Source organism: Manis javanica, chromosome 13 (genome assembly GCF_040802235.1).
Source record: "Manis javanica isolate MJ-LG chromosome 13, MJ_LKY, whole genome shotgun sequence".
NCBI lineage: Eukaryota > Metazoa > Chordata > Mammalia > Pholidota > Manidae > Manis > Manis javanica.
The window spans coordinates 89,921,976-89,939,984 of record NC_133168.1 but is presented as its reverse complement, the minus strand read 5'-3'; the positions used below and the strand labels follow the sequence as shown (position 1 = coordinate 89,939,984).

The 18,009-nt window shown below is 52.6% G+C and overlaps 1 protein-coding gene across 1 annotated transcript in view; it reads left to right on the top strand.

Moving 5' to 3' along the window:
• The window catches only part of MED26 (mediator complex subunit 26), a 53,563-nt gene extending 36,729 nt beyond the window's left edge, over nucleotides 1-16,834 (top strand). The window contains exons 2-3 of the mRNA XM_017671396.3: nucleotides 13,411-13,485; nucleotides 14,132-16,834. Coding sequence (XP_017526885.2) covers nucleotides 13,411-13,485; nucleotides 14,132-15,784 — 1,728 coding nt within the window. The 3' untranslated portion in view covers nucleotides 15,785-16,834. The remainder of the gene's footprint in view (nucleotides 1-13,410; nucleotides 13,486-14,131) is intronic.
• Nucleotides 16,835-18,009: the final 1,175 nt, after the last annotated feature.

The following is an 18,009-nucleotide window of genomic DNA, read 5'->3' as shown; positions in this document are numbered from 1 at the left end:
CCATCACCACAATCAAGGTAATATAAACATCCATTATTTCCAGAAACTTCCTCTTTCCCCTTTGCCCACCTCTTCCCTCCAGCCCACCCTCATCCCCAGGCAACTCTTGATATGCTGTCACTATAGGTTGGTCTGACTTTCCTAGAATTTTGTGAAACCATGCAGTGTGTATTCTTTTTTATTTTATTTGGGTCTGGACTCCTCTTTAATTCAGCACATTTATTTTGAGTTTCATGCATGCTGTGTATATCAGTCGTTCCTATTTGTTGGGAGTGGTATTTTATATATATACCACAGTTCACTTATCCATTCACCATTCACTTGGGGTGGGCTTTTGGGTTAAGAATCTGCCAACCCGTCCTCCAGAGTGATCACACCATTTCATGTTCCCACCAGCAGTGTATGGAAGTCCCAGTTTCTTCAGATCTTGGCCAATACTTGGTACGGTCAGTTTAGTTCCAGCCAATCTGATGGGCATGTAGGGTATCTCATGGTAGTTTTGATTTGCATTTTTCTAATGACTAATACTGCTGAGCATCTCTTCAAATGTTTGTTTGCCATGTATCTCTCTTTGGTGAAAGATGTGAATGGATAGTCAGATCACTTGCCCATATTGTTTCCTTTGGGTCTTTGCCTAATTATTGATTTGAAAGAGTTTATATATATATATATTATTAGATTCAAGTCCTTTCTTAGATTCATGATTTGTATATATTTTCTCTCAGTCTGGGGCTTGCCTTATCATTTTCATAACAGTGCTGTCTTTTGAAGAAAAGAGATTTTCATATAAATTGAAATTTCAATTAGGAGATTTTCAGAAAATTGATGAAATCCAATTTATGTTTTCTCCATACTTTGTGCTTTTTGTTATGTTTTTAAAGTTTTTGCGTCAGGTCACTAAGATTTCCCTCCTGTTTTCTTCTAGACATTCTATAGTTTTAACCCTTACATTTTTGGTTTATGATCCATTTTGTGTTAATGTTTGTGTATCTTGTGAAGTAGAGAAAGGGTTTTTATTTTGTTTCATTGTTGTTGTTTTTCTCTAAGGCTATCCAATAATTCCAGCACTGTTTGTTGAAAGAGTATTTATTCCTTATTGAATTGCCTGAACACCTTTGTTAAGAATTAACTGACCATGTATGTGTTATGTGCCAGTCTGTACATGGATTCTGTTCTGTTCCATTGACATTGATCTGTTTGTCTGTCTTTGCTATAGTACCATAGTCTTGCTTATATAGTAAATCTTAAAATCAGTAATGTGAGTTTTCTCTTTTTTTTTTTTTTTTTTCAAAATTCATTGGCTGTTTTGGGACCTTTATGTTTCCATACAAACTTTAGAATCCACTTGTCAATTTCTGCTAAAAATCCTGCTGGAATATGGATTGGGAGTCCATTGAATCTATAGATCAATTTTAGGGGAAGATTGACATCTAACTATATTGACTGTAGTTCTGATTGATCCATTAACTTAGTATATTTCTGCATTAACTGATGCCTCTTAATTTCTCTCAGCCATGTTTTTTACTCTTTAGTGTTGAAGTCTTCCATGTCTTTCACCAAATTTGTCTCTAAGTGCTTTAATTGATGTTTAAAGTGGAATTTTTAAATTTCAATTTCCAAATGCTTACATGTAGAAATACAGTAGAATTTTATATTGAACTTGTATCCTGCAGCCTTGTTCAATTCACTTATTCTAGTAGCTTTTTTGTAGATTCTGTAAGATTTGCCATATAGACTATTCTGTTATTTATGAATAAAGACAGTTTGCTTCCTCCTTTTCAATATCGATATCTTGTCTTTTCTCTTTTTCTTTCTTTCTTTCTTTTTCTTTCTTTTCTTTCTTTCTTTCTTTCTTTCTTTCTTTCTTTCTTTCTTTCTTTCTTTCTTTCTTTCTTTCTTTCTTTCTTTCTTTCTTTCTTTCTTTCTTTCTTTCTTTCTTTCTTTCTTTCTTTCTTTCTTTCTTTCTTTCTTTCTTTCTGTCTTTCTTTCTGTCTTTCTGTCTGTCTTTCTGTCTTTCTTTCTTCTGTCTGTCTTTCTGTCTGTCTGTCTTTCTGTCTGTCTGTCTGTCTGTCTTGCCTTGTTGCACTGGCTGGACCTCCAACAGGACTGAAGAGAAGGAGTAAGTGCACATCCTTGTACCTATTCTTAGGGGGAAAACATTCAGCCATTCATTCTTCCTAGCTATGGGTGTTGTAGAAGCACTTTTTCAGGCTAAGGAAGTTCTCTTCTATTCCTAGTTTGCTGAAGAGTTTGTATCAGGAATAAATGTCCAATTTTGTCAAATGTTTTTCTATATCAGTTGTAATAATAATAAGGCTTTTCATTTTTAGCCTCTTAATATGGTGAATTACATTGATTTTCAAATGTTATCTGCCTCCCCCACTTTAATTTCTAGCCTCCTTTTCTTCACTATCTTTTTTCCTGGTGTAGGCATGCAAACTTTCCTTATCCTAATTGCCCTCCTTCAAGCCAGCCATGCATTTCTGCACAGGTCATCAGTACAGTATGCTAATGGCCTGTTGCATGGAGTCAGGAATGGGCTGACTGCACAGGATTAGCAGGTTAGGTTGGTTATGAGCCTGTGGCCAGGTGTTTAGTAGCGGGTGCCCTGGCTTCCTTGTTGGGGAAGTGCATGATGCCTACTCTGGAGGGCTGTGGTCTCAGAAGAGACCACAGTGTGGTAGCAGAGGCACAGTGCTGGAAGGCATGGTGGGCCCAGGCAGTAACTTTAGAGCTTGCTCTTTCCTGGAGACACTGAGCTGCTGAGTTCTCCTTCCCTGCAACCTTCAGCCTTGTCCTCCCCAGACTGACCCCTGCCCAGGGCAGGAGCGTGTGGACATGTTCCTCTGTGAGCTATGACACAGTGTCACAGCTGCCCCCAGCTTCCTCCTCCTGGGCTGCTCAGAGTGCAGGCACAGCTCTGCCTGTTCCATGGGCCCAGGCTGGAGTTTCACCCCGGGGCTCTCTGTGTATCAGAGGTTGCCTGGGCTCGCAGCACAGTGGTTCTCAGACCTTGTGTGGGACCCTCAAAGGGTCTTTGCCACTGTGTGGGAGCAAGGGGTGACTCACAAGTCCCTCTGCCACCTCTTCAACCCCAGCAGCTCTGGAATCTGTCTCTGGGAGGCAATGGCCTCTAAGATCAGTGTTTTGTTAAAGTATAGCATACATCCAGAGAAGTGCACAAAGTTGTAAGTTTTACATTTCAATGTATGTTTATAAAGCGAACACCCCTGAGTAACACCCACCCAGGCCAAGGAAAAGAGTGTTTCCCCAGAAGCTGCTCCTGCTCCTAGTAATTCCCCACCCCCAGCTGCCCTGACTTGTGTCTCCATCCAGGAGTCTTGCCTGTGTTTGAGCTTTCACTCCAGTACAGATATATTCTTTTGTATCTGGCTTTTTCCCACGACACTGTTTTGAGATTTATCTTTGAAGTCATGCATAGCAGTACTTTGTTCATTTAGTGCTGAATGGATACCCTGCAATTTAGTCATCCATTATACCACTGGTGGCCTTTCAGTTGGTTTTCAGTTGGGGATGTTTTCCGAATACAGCTGCCCCGGCTGTTTTCCACACACACATGCTCACGCCTCTGTTGGTTTGTGCCCCAGAGTGGAGTTGCTGGGTGCCGGTGGCAGGGGAGGGAGCAGACTGTGGAGCTGCCTTGCCTGGCCCACATACTCTCCCAGGATGGAGGGCGACAAGCTACTCTGGACCTATAGACATGATTTGTGGTTTTCCAAACTTTCCACTGGGGCTGCCTGGCTCATGGAGTTGGAGCTGGGCGCAAGTTGGCAGCTGCTCTTGCTTAGGTCCGAATTGGGCCAGCACTGGAGGCCAGGCCTGGCCCTGCTGTGTTTGTGCACATCCTCTCTGCTGTGCCCCACTGCTGGTGGTTTTCAGTTGGCAGCACGGGAGTGCACTGTTGTCACCTTGCTGTTTAACTTGACAGTCTCCTGGAGGTTGGCCCCTGTCAGTGCGTAAAATGCTGGCTTTGGATCACCCATATTCTGCATGCACATGGGTCCAGCACTGCGTGTGCCACTCCCATCGACACTGGATCAGTCCAGCTTGCACAGCTGCTGTTCTTACTGGCTTTTTCTGCAAGAGTGAGGCTGGGAGGGAGAAACCCCCACCAGCATGCTGTTGTCAGATGCACTTTCCACCGGGTCCTTGTGTGAGCATCTGTGGCAGAAATAAAATGGCTCTGCTTACCTTTCAGACTTCCCAGTTCCATCTGTAGTAATGAACCAATTCACAGATAATGTGTTAAGAGCTCTTGTGTTCTCAAAAAGGAACAAATTACAACAAGAATTGCATGTCCTGCTGACCTGATTCAGAGGTCAGGAGAGTTCTAATTCATAGTTTTATTGGGGAGAGCTGCTAAGATGTAAAGTAGGAGGGAGAAGGGACAGTTTGGGGACCCGGGCTTTGCCTCCCCTGCCCTCCTTGTCTGCAAGCCTCTCAGTACTGTGGCAGGTGGCATGTGGCAGATGGCAGCTGCTCATGCTTGTGTGCTGATGGGGAATGGAGAGCTCTAGCTGCTGCCCCCAGCTTCCTCCTGGGCTACTCACAGAGTGCAACCACTGCTCTGCCCATTGCATGGGCCCAGGCTGGAGTTTTCTTTCCCTGGGGCCGAGGTGCAGCTGCAGTCACGTGCTGTGGCTGTGGGTGCTTTGTGGGCTGCATGTACACGACAGTCTGGGGTGGGCATGCTCCAGTGTGGATGCTTCTGGGGAGCAGCCGGGCCCCACAGATGAGGAAGTGCTTCTGTGCTTCTCCAAGTGGTGAGCTTGGCAGCTACAGCTGGGACACTGCACCCTCACGCCAGTGTCATTCTCTGAGAAGCCGTGAATGAGAGACTTCCCCACTGTGGGCACGGGGCTCCCATGGGTCCTGGAGGAGGGAGGCGCCTTGCTCAGGCAGTGCGCAGACCGCTGGCATCCTGCCAGGGGAGTTCCCTTGTCCCTGCCCTGCTCTGAGACAGGCCAGGGGGCTGCACCTGCCTGAACCACGAGGGAGCATCCAGCTGCCCCAACTTCTTTTCCTTGCTCAAGGAGAGGCTGTGGGACAGGCTGGGCTCTTCCTGGCTCTCTGGGGGATGCAGGCACCTCCTCTTGCACCACTCAGGCAGGTCTGAGTCACAGAATGGCCCCTGCCTGGGAACATGTGGAGCTGTAGAAGCAGAAAGGCTGTGGCACATGTTGTTCCCAGGGCCCTGCGGGAGCAGATTGCAGTGCCAGTGCTGTTTACCAGGCAGCCTGTGGCTCAGGCGAGCACTGGGATGGGCTGAGCCCTGCTGGGGGAGTGGGGGGTGCCTCCCTGGCTCTAGGCTACCCTGAGGAGAAGGCAGAGGTAGCCCGGAGACCATCCAGAGGTGCTGCTGGGCACAAAGCTCCTGGCCCTGTGTGGCTTCAAGGAATTCTTTGTAACCTGTGCATTTTCCTATTGTGGCAGGTCAGAGAGTATGTGGGTGGGATGCCAGCATCACAGCCTGGTGGTGCCTGGGCGCTCTCCCTCACCCCACTTGATAAAGCACAAGCCAGTCCACGTGTGGTAGGCAGAGCCTATACCAGGCTAGTATGAGGCCATGTAATGAACCCCGGACCTCCAAACCTTCCTGGGCCCTCAGTTTCCTTATCTGTAAAGGGTTTTAAGGATGAAAAGCTAAAAAACTTGTTCTCCGGGGAGCCCAACAAATGGAGGTCCTTTGAGAGTCAGGATGGGCAGGCCAGCCCTGGCTCCCCACCCACGGCCCCACTGTTTCCCAGGCCTCAGGGAGCACCAGGTTTCCCCTTGCCAGCGTGGCCGCACGCGTCCAGCTTACTCCCTAAGTGAGTGGGGATTTCCGGTGCGGTGGGCACCCCTGATGCGTGGAGGAAAGGGAGCAGCAGGCAAGGGGCCCCACAGGCTGGGGCTCGGTGTCTTGGTTCCTTGTTTCATATGGGACTGGAAATCCCCCATGAGCTGTAATTACTCAGGGCCTGGGGTTTACCTAGTGTCCCCTAAAGTAGTGCAGGGAGGGGGAGCTGGTCAGCGGTGTGCCCACTGCCCTGACCCCAGCTCTGCACACAGATCTGAGGGCAGACTGACATCCAGTTCACATAGTGATGTTCAGACATGATGAGGACCCATTCATCCAAGTGTTTTTCCATCAGGGTTGGTTTTAAAGATGTCTCCACACACCCTGTTGTAGACAGGGTTTCTGAAGGCAGTCTGGTCTTCTGGATTCTGGAGAAGCCAGGGGTGTGACTGGATTTCAGAGGGTGGCCACAGGGCAGCAGGGCCAGGCCCCGCAGCTCAGCTGGATCCCGTGGCCACAGGGTCGCCCATCGAGGATGTGCGAGTATCAGGCAGGACCTGGGTTGCGGTGCTGACTGGAGGTGGGCAGGCTGTAGGCACAAGCTTTCCTTTCCCTGGCTCACTCCTGGCTCCTTACCACATTCCCGCCCTCCCTGGACAGGATGGCGTGGCCCATGCCCCTCTGTGAGGCAGGCTCCGGCCCCCCTTCACTTGGCTTCATCCTCGTGCAGGTGTGAGCACACACACGGTGGCGTCTTTGGACAGGCAGGGCTAGGGGTGGCTTGGGGCCCGCCACTGTGCCGGAAGCCTCGGTGCCCTCCTGCCAACTCCTCCCTCTGGGGCCCTCTGGAGAGACCCTTGGGGAGCTCTGGAGCAGGAGCGGTGGCCCCCTCCCCATCAGGCAGAGAGCAGGTTTGGCCTCTCCGGCGTGTGAAGCTGGGGGGTCAGGCCTGGGTCCAGCTCTCTGGGCTCTGAGCAGAGAGGCAGGTACCTGCCTAGAAGAGCAGATCCCAGATCCCTCTCCACCCCAGCAGTGTGGGCTGTTTTCATATCAGGTCTGCTGGTGAGGAGCTTGGAGGGTCACATGGGACGGACCCTGCCCTGTGGTTTGAAACAGGTCAGGGTTGGGGCTAGAGACGGCTCACGGAGGAGGGAGGGGGCCAGCACCCTACCAGCCCTCTGCCGCCTCCCGGCACAGGCACAGCGCGCAGTCCCGGGAAGGATGGGAAAACAGGTGTTCGCTCACTTCTCCTGTATACAGCTGCTGGCCCGTTCCAGATGTAACAAAATCTTCCACCCAGATACAGGAAATGGGTGGATTTTGTAACTTTTAAATTTGTGGTAAATTTTTAAAAAATAGAATAACATAACCATTCCTCAGTTCACCAGTTTGGAGCCATTAGGCACTGTTTCATCTCGACCCCTCCTGCTGCCCATGCCCAAGTGGATTATTTTGTACCACATTCCAAGTGGCATCATTTTTGTAAATGATGTTAAGTAATGTAAAACATCTCATCACAAGACAAGGATGAGTGGTAAACCTTTAGTAGTTCCCGGGGGCCCCTCATTGCTCCTGGGTGGCCTGGGGGCTAGGAAGACGGGTGCCACCAGACTCTTACCCAGACTGCTTTTGAGGGGTACCATCCCATCCCCAGGGCGCGTCCAGCCTGCCCTTCCATTCGCTGTTGAGTGGAGCAGTAAATGTGGCCAGTCAGGCTGTTGGAGTCATGACTGCACAGCTGAGGGGCTTCCCCCGAGGGAAGGTCTCTCTGCCTCCTTTACACCTGTGCTTGGCTCTCCTGTGCTGGGAAGACCCCACGAGAGCCCGGGGAACTGGGTTGGTGGTAAGCATCCTCCTCCCCAGCCTCCACGCATATGTCCCCGGGGTGTCCCCCAGGTGGCAGCATGGACGTGCTCAGTGAGGGCTCTTTGCCTCCTCTCGCTGAGGCTGGCAGGTGCCTGAATTTAGGGGGTGCTTGTGTGTTCTCTGCTGGAGACAGGCTGGTCACCTTCTGCCTGGGATTGGTGCTCACCTCCTGCCCAACTGTGCCTCATGAATCTCCAGTCTAGGACCCGAAAGCACTCAGCAAGACAGTTAAGACAGTCACTGGGCGGTTCCCAGGCCACCCCTGACTTCCTGCCCTACCATTGGAGGACCCTTGGGGTCCTGTCTCAATGCCATTTAGGCACCCCTGTGCATGGGGTACCATCCTGGGGGCTCTGGGCTCAGTGAATACTTCTTTCCAATAAAGACACCAGCCAGATAACAAAAATAAGTGGGCTGTGGCTGTGAGCGGTTCACACAGAAGGCCACATTGGTAGAAGGGGAAGGTGACACTCAGCTTCACTAATTGTTAAGGAAATTCAAACTAATCTGTGTCCTTTAAAGGGGCTCTAATGAGGAACTGGGAGGCTGCAGGTACTCAGATGTCCCTGACGCTGAATTCTGCCCCTTTTGGGAAAGCCGTTTGGCAGGTGGTTTTGAGAGATTTTTTTTTTTTTAACTGGGAACAGATCCCAAGGGAGATGATATCCTGAAGAAGAAAGAGGCACAGATGCTCCAGGCTGGTCCTGCCAGCAGGAGGCTGCAAAGGCCCAGGTGCCCGCAGACCTCCCCAAAGCCCCCCTTGAGGGTGGCTCGAGATTCCTCACCCTTTGGGAATGCAGGAGCAATGTGCTGTGATTGTGAGTGAGTGTATTTGCACCCAGACAGATGCCAGGATGGACTCAGGTCCAGGCAGAGACAGGGGGAAGTTCAGCTCCCCAGTGGCTCAAGTTGAGAGAAGGTAGGTTGTGTAGGAGCCAGCTAGCATCCCTGGGTATGTGCTTCCTCCTGGCATCCTCGCCCATGCCACTGTCTTCACTCTGGTCCCCTCCCCAGGGCTTTGGTGCCATCTCACTATCTCCTGAGGCCTGAGACTTCTGTCAACCACGTTGGGGTGCTGCCTCACCACATGCCTGCCTAGCCTGCTTTTCACCTGACATCCCTCCCTGCCCTGCGGGCCTGGCTGGGCTCTGCAGGCCTGGAGCCTGGATGGGAGCCTCCCTTTGGCCGCATTTGAGCCTCAGGGCTCTGCCACCCACAGTGGCTCCTGTGGCAGGAGCTCTAATGAGAACTGAGAGGCTGCAGGTACCCAGATGTCCCTGATGCTGAGGCAGCACTCCAATGTGATGCTGGGTTGGTTGGGAAGCTAGGCTCGGAAGCTTTCCATTTCAGCGTGCCCAAGCCAGCCGGGGCTATAGCTGGCCCAGGTGACACTGCCTACCAGATATGAGGCCGGAGGCCCAGCCCAGCACTGCACAGAGCCTAGGACTCTGCCTCTCAGGTGTGGTGAGGTCCTGGACTCCAGGTCCATCCTGGTCCTTGGGGGCCTGAATGACTGGATCCAGAGTACCTGGGCAGTGCTCCCTGCACAGTGTTCAGTGCCCCTTGCCACCAGGGCCAGAGAGGGGGCAGAAGAGCCAGAGGGGAGAGTCCCCGGGTGACTCTGAGCTCTCGTGCAGCTGGGCAAAAGAGGAAGGTGGAAGATATGACACTTTCCACAGGGCCCAGGGCCCATTACCACAGATACCACCTCTGAGCCAAGGCCTCAGTGCACCTGCCTGAGGGAGGGAGCAGCTCGGCCACGATGGCGAGGCTCTAGGCCATAATCTACCCCGCTCCTGCGTAGCTTCCAGGAGGGTCTCTGGCAGTGAGTGCCACGTTGCTGCCAGCCACTGTGGCTGCCCGGGTGTTCTGCCTTCCCCTCCTGACTGGCTGCAGGACAGAGTCTGCTCAAGGACAAGGACAGTCCTCATGCTGCGGGGACTGTGGTTCAGGAGTGTGTGGGGATCCGGGCTCTTAATATAGACCAGGGTGCAATCACTGGGGTGGAGAAAGGCCATGTGGCAAGCCAGGAACCCCACTGGAGTTGGAACCCCAGGGCTGGGGAAAGGGAGTGGGCGGTTTCACTGTCTTTGTGGGACCGGGCCCCTCCCCGCCCCGTCTCCCCACAGACACCCCCCATGAGCAGCTTAGAATAGGTTCTAAGGGCCCTCTGGATATGTGCATGGCCACAGTCTCACGTGGGAACATGACGAGGTGAGGGCTTTGTTGCCAAGGTGCAGAGTGGCCCCCAGTCAGGGGTCTGGCCGCTTGGCAAGAGCTCTGTTGGCCAGTGAGGCCAGGGGCGTTGATCTGGAGTCAGTGCTTTGGCACTGAGACAAAGGGGAGAGGTGCAGTGCTGCCTGCAGCTGGGAGTGGATGAGAAAAGCTGGGAAAATGCCGGGCCTGCAGAGTAACAGCCCCAAGGGTGTCTATATCCTGGTCCCCAGAACCCAGTTACGGGTTACAGGGTGGAGACCCTTTCCTAGGAGGGACGGAGAGGTGCAGTGTCAGGGCTCCTCCATCCTGGTGCTGGCTTAGATGGAGGGAAGGACCATGAGCCAGGGTGCACAGTACTGTATAGAAGCAAGGTATGACCTTCAGGTGACAGCCAGCAAGCAAACAGGACCTCAGTCCTACAGCCTTGAGGAACTAAATTCTGCCAACACCTGAAAGAGCAGGAGAAATAGGCCCTCGTGAGCCTCTAGAAAGGAGGGTAGCCTGCTGACAGCTGGATCTCAGCCCAGGGGACCCAAACCACATTCCTGCCCTCCAGAACTGGAACTGCAGATGCTGCACGTGTGCCATGCAAGCTGCTTAGTTCATGATTGCATGTGATCATTCTGGCAGCAACTGAAAAACTGATATGCCACAACACTGACAAGGCTGTGGGACACAGGCTTCCCCACCTTCCACTGCAGCAGTGGACATGGAGTTGGTACCACCATGTCCTCTGGTTAGCCCAGAGTGCTCTAGTAAAGGTGGTGTTATGTGTCAGGGTGAGGGGGAAAGCCTGAGCCCCCAGCAGGGCGCTGCTCAGGGGAGCCTCCACTGAACAGAGGGCTGAGCAGAGCCAGTCATTTCTTATTTAGTGAGAAAAGCAATGCACAGAACTGTGCTTTGGTTTGTTTTGTGAACTGTGTGCTAAGTGTGTACATTGGCTCATGTATGCAGGCAGTAATTTGAGAAGAGATCCCTGGCAGCACTTGTGGGGGTGGGCCTGAGCCTGACCATGTGCCCTTTGTTACATTTGCCTGTCGGTTCTAGGGGTTGGGAGGGATGATCTTGGAGGGGAGAGGGGGCTTCCTCAGGGCTGGGGGCTGCACCCCAAGCCAGCCCATTGTAAACCTGCAGCTACCAGGGTCATCTCTTCAGGACCCAAACCCTTCCCCAGCGTGCTGTCGGCATGTCCTCCCAAACTGAGGCTTGCCCTTTTACTAAGCCAAAGTTCTTTGCTTTGGTGAAGCCCAGTTTGTCAGTGTTTTTTCCCTCAGACTGTTACTACATTGGGGCTCCTGAGAAAACTTTGTCCAGCCCAAGGCTGCAAAGGTATTCTCTTGTTTCTTCGAGAAGCCTTAGAGTTTTCACTTTCACATTTAGGTCTCCCATCCATTTTTAGAAAGCTAGCTTTTGAGCGTGCTTTCATGAACTATTTCTCTGTAGCAGGCAATACTGTTTGATAGCATTTTACCCACAGAACTTCTTTCAAACCTGGAGTTGTCCTCTCAGACTCTACTGCTTTATCAACTAAGTTTATGCAATATTTTAAATCCTTTGCTGTCATGTCAACAGTCTTCACAGCACCCATCTCAAGAAACCACTTTTCTTTCCTCATCCTAAGCAGCAGCACCTTATCCATTCAAGTTTGATCATGAGATCACAGCAAGTCAGTTCCATCTTCAGACTCTTCTAATTCTAGCAGTTACCTCCTCCACTGAAGTCTTGAAACACTCAAAGTCATCCAGGAGAGTTGAAATCGACTTCTCCAAACTTTTATGCACACTGGTACTTTGACCTCTTCCCACATACCGTGAATGCTCTTAGTGGCATCTGGAGTGGTGGCTGACTGTGGCAGCTGTGGCCTTAGGAGCTGAACTTCTTAAATACAACTTGGAAGTAAAAGTCCTTGTTCCACCGGCTTCGGAACGTATGTCGTGTCAGCAGGCGTGAGAGCACCACTCGCTTCACTGGACGTCATCTCCAGCTGCTGTTTCATCTCCATCAGAACTCCTGGGTGCTCTGTTCAGCAGGCAGTCATATTTTGAAAGGAATCTTTTTTTTCTGAGCAGTAAGTCTCAGCAGTGGGCTTACGTTCGTTACTCAATAAACCATCTGTAAACAGATATGCTGTCGCCCAGGCTTTGTTGTTCACAGAGCACAGGCAGAGTTGAGTCAGAATCCTTCTTCACCCCTAGGGTTTGGGGAGCAGTCACTGAGCACTGGCTCCCACTCAGTCACCAGCTGCATCAGCCCCTACCCACCAAGAGAGCCAGCCTGGCCGTGGGAGCTTTGAGGCCAGCCATTGATTTCTCCTACATCAGAACTTGCTGCTTCACCCTGCACTTTTTTGTTAGGTAGATGGTTTCCTTTTTCAGACCTCGCGAGCTTTCACGTTTTCTTCTGCAGCTTCCTCCCCTCTCTCAGCCTTCATAGAATTGAAGAGAGTTCAGGCCTTGCTCTGGATCAGGCTTTGGCTTAAGGGAATGAATGCTGTGGCTGGTTTGATCTCTTATCCAGACCACTAGAACTTCCTCCGTCCAGCAGTGAGACTTCCCCCACCGCACCATCCCTGAGGCCGCCGGAGGGGCACCTCCCGTCTCCTTCAAGGACTCTTCCTCTGGGTCCACGGCTTGGCTGCTCAGCTCCAGAGGCCCAGCTTCCAGCCTGTCTCAGCCTCCAACATGCCCTCCTCCCTGAGCTGGATCTTTTCTAGCTGTTGATCTGAAGTGAGAGATGGGCGATGGGCAAATGAATCTTCCTTTCACTGGAACACTTAGAGGCCATTGTAGGGTCATTAAATGGCCTAAATTCAGTATTACTGACTCAGGGAATGGGGAGGCCCAAAGAGAGGGAGAGGGACAGGGGAATGGCGGTTGGTGGAGCAGTCAGAACACACATTATTAATTAAGTTTGCTTGATGGGTGTCGTTCATGGAAGCCCAAAACAATGACAACAGTGACACCAAAGATCACAGATTGCAACAAACATCACAATAATGAAAGTTTGAAATATTGTTAGAATTACCAAAATGTGACACAGAGACACAAACTAAGCAAATGCTGTTGGCAAAACAGTGCCCAAAGACTTGCTCGATGAATGGTTGCCACAAACCTTCAGGGTGTTCATAAATGCAGTATCTGCGAAGCACAGTAACCGAAGTGCCTAATCACAGGTGTGCCTGTTTTGATCTTTTAAGATTGGTGTATTGTCTGCTAAATCCTTCAGTCCCCACCAACTCCCTTATCCAGAATAGATCTTGTTTCATAAATGTTTTGAGTCCGTTTTTTGACCGCCACACAGGCAGGTGGGTGTGTACATGGGCAGGCTTGTGACAAACTATATACCATGTCCTAGAGGTGGACAGGAGGTGAGCAGTAGCTGCCATGTTGGCCCGGGGAGCAGGTGGCAGGCTACATGGGGTGGGGGCCTGGGTGATGCCAGTCCCCTGGCTCTTGGCGAGAGGAAAGCCAGAGCAGGCTAGGACAGGGCAAAGGGCAGGACTCTGACATGAGTGGCTCGTTTTGCAGATCCGGAACATGGTGGCGGTGCTGGAAGTCATCTCCAGCCTGGAGAAATACCCCATTACCAAGGAGGCACTGGAGGTGAGTGTCCCAGGGCCAAGCACTGGGAAGGGCAGCATGGGCCATCCCAGCCCTTAGTCCTTCCCAGCTTCTCGGACCCTCAGAGCCTTTGCTCACTGGCCAAGCAAGGACTGGAGAGGGCTGAGCAGGGGGCTGCCCTCCAGGCCTGTGCTGCATCAGGCCACAGCACATGCTCCGAGCGGTGCTTCCCTGGGGGAACTGTAGGGACTGGGGGGCTTCAGTCCAAGGGCTGGGGCCCACCTCTGGGACACCCTGCACACTTGTGGCTGGGGACATGCCCAGGGAGGCCCCAGTGAATAGTGCTGGCTCAGGCCCTCTGTTCGCTGTTAACTTTGCCGCAGAGTGCTCTCACCAGAAAGCTTCCTTGGCATGGCATCCTCACAGCGGCCTTACTGCTCTGCTGGTACCTCTGCAGGCACCAGGAGCCTGCAGGCCAGTGCTGCTTATAGGGTGCTGCCTGTGGCCCTGGGACCCTGAGGACTGGACTTGAGAATTCAGATGCCCCAAAGTTTTGTCCAGGAAATCAGTTTATGAGTCAACAGGGGCCATACTAAAGACAGGGGGCCCTTCCCACTGTTTCTGGCTCAGCCCCCTCTTCACGGGGACTTCCTGTCCCATAAGCATGTCATCATCTTTCTGATTGTAGGAAACGCGACTTGGGAAGCTCATCAACGACGTCCGCAAGAAGACGAAGAACGAGGAGCTTGCCAAGCGGGCCAAGAAGCTGCTGCGGAGCTGGCAGAAGCTCATCGAGCCCGTGCACCAGAATGAGGCGGCGCTGCGGGGACTGGCAGGCGGCCCCGGCTCTGCCAACGGGGGCGCCCATAACTGCCGGCCCGAGGGGGGAGCGGCTGGCACTCCCAAGAGCATCCACGACCTGAAGAACCGCAACGACATCCAGAGGCTGCCTGGGCCACGGCTGGACAGGCTAGGCAGCCGCAAGCGCCGGGGGGACCAGCGTGACCTCGGCCACCCTGGGCCACCTCCCAAGGTCTCCAAAGCCAGCCACGACTCCCTGGTGCCCAATTCCTCCCCCCTCCCCACTAACGGAATTGGCGGGAGCCCAGAGAGCTTCCCCAGCCCGCTGGACAGCAGTGGGCACATGGGCCCCGAGGGTGGCCACCTGGAGCACAGCGAGAACGACAAGCACAGCGGCAAGATCCCGGTCAATGCTGTGAGGCCACACACCAGCTCTCCGGGCCTGGGCAAGCCCCCCAGCACCTGCTTGCCGGCCAAGGCTGTAGTGCTGCAGCAGCTGGACAGGGTGGATGAGACCCCAGGCCCCCCACACCCCAAGGGGCCACCGCGCTGCTCCTTCAGTCCCCGGAACTCACGGCACGAGGGCTCCTTTACCCGGCAGCGAAGCCCATACACACCCAGAGGTTCCGTGCCCAGCCCCTTGCAGTGGTCCCAGTCGCTGGATGCCACGCAGGTGCCATCACCACTTCCGCTGGCCCAGCCATCCACCCCCCCCGTCAGGCGGCTCGAGCTGCTGCCCAGCGCTGAGAGCCCAGTGCGCTGGCTGGAGCAGCCCGAGGGCCACCAGCGGCTGGTGGGGCCAGGCTGCAAGGCGGGGCTGCCCCCGGCCGATGCCCTCCTGCCCCGGGCGGGCTTCTCCCCGGACTCCTCCAAGGCGGACAGCGACGCTGCCTCCTCTGGTGGCTCGGACAGCAGAAAGAAGAAGAGGTACCGGCCTCGAGACTACACGGTGAACTTGGACGGGCAGGTGGCTGAGGCGGGGGTCAAGCCTGTCCGGTTAAAAGAGCGGAAGCTCACCTTTGACCCCATGACCAGACAGATCAAACCTCTGACCCAGAAAGAGCCAGTGCGGGCCGATAGCCCGCTGCACACGGAGCAGCCCAGGACAGAGCTGGACAAGCCTGAGGCCAAGGCCAGCCTCCAGAGCCCTTTTGAACAGACGAACTGGAAGGAGCTGTCGCGCAATGAGATCATCCAGTCCTACCTGAGCCGGCAGAGCAGCCTGCTGTCATCGTCGGGCGCTCAGACCCCGGGGGCCCACCACTTCATGTCCGAGTACCTGAAGCAGGAGGAGAGCACCCGGCGCGGGGCCAGGAAGCCGCACGTGCTGGTGCCTCATGGCCCACCCGCAGCCCTGCCAGGACTGACCCGCGAGGTCACACAGGACGATCTGGACAGAATCCAGGCCCACCAGTGGCCGGGGGTGAACGGGTGTCAGGACACACAGGGTAACTGGTATGACTGGACGCAGTGCATATCGCTCGACCCGCACGGCGATGACGGGCGGTTGAACATTCTGCCTTATGTTTGTTTGGACTGACCGGCCATTGGCCTCTAAGTGCGTTCCCACTTTGCATTGGCGGGCTGTCCTGGCTGCCTCCAGTGGTTGGGAATCCTGGGAGCCGGGCCAGGGCAGGTGGGAGGGGGCGGGAGTCTTAAGGTCTCTCTGCACCCTTCCCTCAAAACTCTCCTTCTTTTGTGAAATGCTGCTACCAGTTTACTAACAAAATTGCAAAGGAAGGACCGTGTGAAAGGCAGGCCGACAAAGTGAGTTCAGAACTCTATAGCAAACCAGCTATAAAAAGCGTTAGTCCCCCAGCCTGGTAGAGGTGCGGACACTTCCAGCACCCAGGAGCTGGGAACTCAGTTGCAGGCAGGCACAGGAAACCGGTGGTAGAGATTACCTTTAACACAGAAACAAGCACGCATCTCATGTGTTGGCATTTTCTGTTTTTCCATTTGGCCCTGAGTGTCTGAGGCAGTGGGCAACACCGTGGCCTCCATTTGCCCCCTACCCAGTGGCATCCCTGTCACAGTGTCAGAAGCTTCTCAGCTGTAGTGAGCTGCTGACAGGGGGTGGGCCACTTGGCCAGCCAGTTTGCCACACACTCCGTGGGCATCCACACATTTATACCCAGTTTCAGTTAAAACTCAGTTTTAAAAGAAATGCTGCAAAAACTTAAGTTTTCTAGAGTTTATTTTATCGTCTTCTTCCATCTGACCACCAGCCAAATCATTTTCCTTTTTCCCTTTTCATTTCCTGCACATTATCTAGAAGATTTTATCTTTCTAGATTTCCCTCCCAAAAACAAGAGTAACTGTGGGTGCTACTGGTGTGTAAGCTGTACTGTTGGGCAAGAGGAGACCTGTCTGTACGCTGGAAACACTCATAACCATTCCTTTAGATTCGTTTGCCTTATGGTTATTTGTCATAAACGCGATTTGCAAAAACAAGGAGCCTTAGTGAATGTACAGTACCTAGACTTCTGTGTTCCCAGGACACAGAAGGGAGCAACTTTGCTATTTGGTCCATTAAGTGGACACCTTGTGATATAAATGTGGAAATAAAAAAAAAAACCATTTGCACAAACCAGTCTGAGAATCATTTCTAATTTGGTCTATAACAGCCAACTCAGCCTTTTCTGGATTCATCTACAAGAACTGGACTCTGTCCAAGGTTAGGGCCCCACGGGCAGGGCATAGCGGCCAAGTCTGTTAGCCTTGTGCGTGGAACTGACCTCCGCCTGCCTTTCATTCACCCAGGGCCATGTCACCTCTCCACCTCTGAAGTCCCCTTTTAGCTGTGGGAGACAGAGACCGAGCGTCCACATCAGGGTCATCCTGTCTCCACCCAAAACAAACTTCACCTGCCAGAGAAGCCCTTCCATGCAGATTTCATGGTCTAGGTCTCAATGACCTTGTTTTGATTCTTTCATAGCCTGGCTCAGAGCCAGGTATGGCAATGTACCCCTTGGCCTTGACCTGAGGCTGCCAGCTCCCCACACAGGTCCAGGGCTATCATGGTATCTGGCTAGTACTTTTTTTTGAAAGATAACTTTTCTCCCTTGACTATGAGGTGACAATCTTTTATTCTTCCACCTCATTCCTGAAACCTTAAGTTAAGGCTTTGGTTTTCCAAGCTTTTTGCTCCAGAAGAGGTCATCTTGGACATACCCATTTAATTTTACAGATGAGGTAGTAGCTACCCCTTAATAGGGGCTGCCACACACACGGCAACCCAAGGAGTCCAGGGGCATTCGGTCAACTCCGAACCAGTTCCAGAACCAGCAGGGATTCCTGTGGCAGCCTTGGTGTGGGACAACCCACCCCACCCCCAAGAAAAGGGCTATTGAGGGAAGGAGCTTTGAACAAGGGCAGAGGTTTAACTCCGGACCTGCCATCTGAAAGCTGGGTGGCTCTGGGCCACCAATCACTTCACTCCTGTGCAGGCGTCCTGTCTTGGGCATGCAAGGTGTGTGAGTGATCCAATTAAGTCCCAGGGTAAAGACTGCCTTTGAGAACACAAGTTTAAGCTGGTACTTGCCTCCAGAATTCTGGGGAACAATGGGTTGTCACTTTCTGATTTGCTAAGAACGCTGTAGAAGGTCATTTTAAACTCCACCCGCCCGCCAAAAAAGTGAGTACATGATTTTTTAAACAAAGTTTTAAGTAGTGTAAGATCATCCTGCTGAAAACGCCACACTGTTTCCTCCGCCGGGGCTCGGGGCTGCTCTATCCCGGCGTGTCCTTGGGCATTAGCGGTCA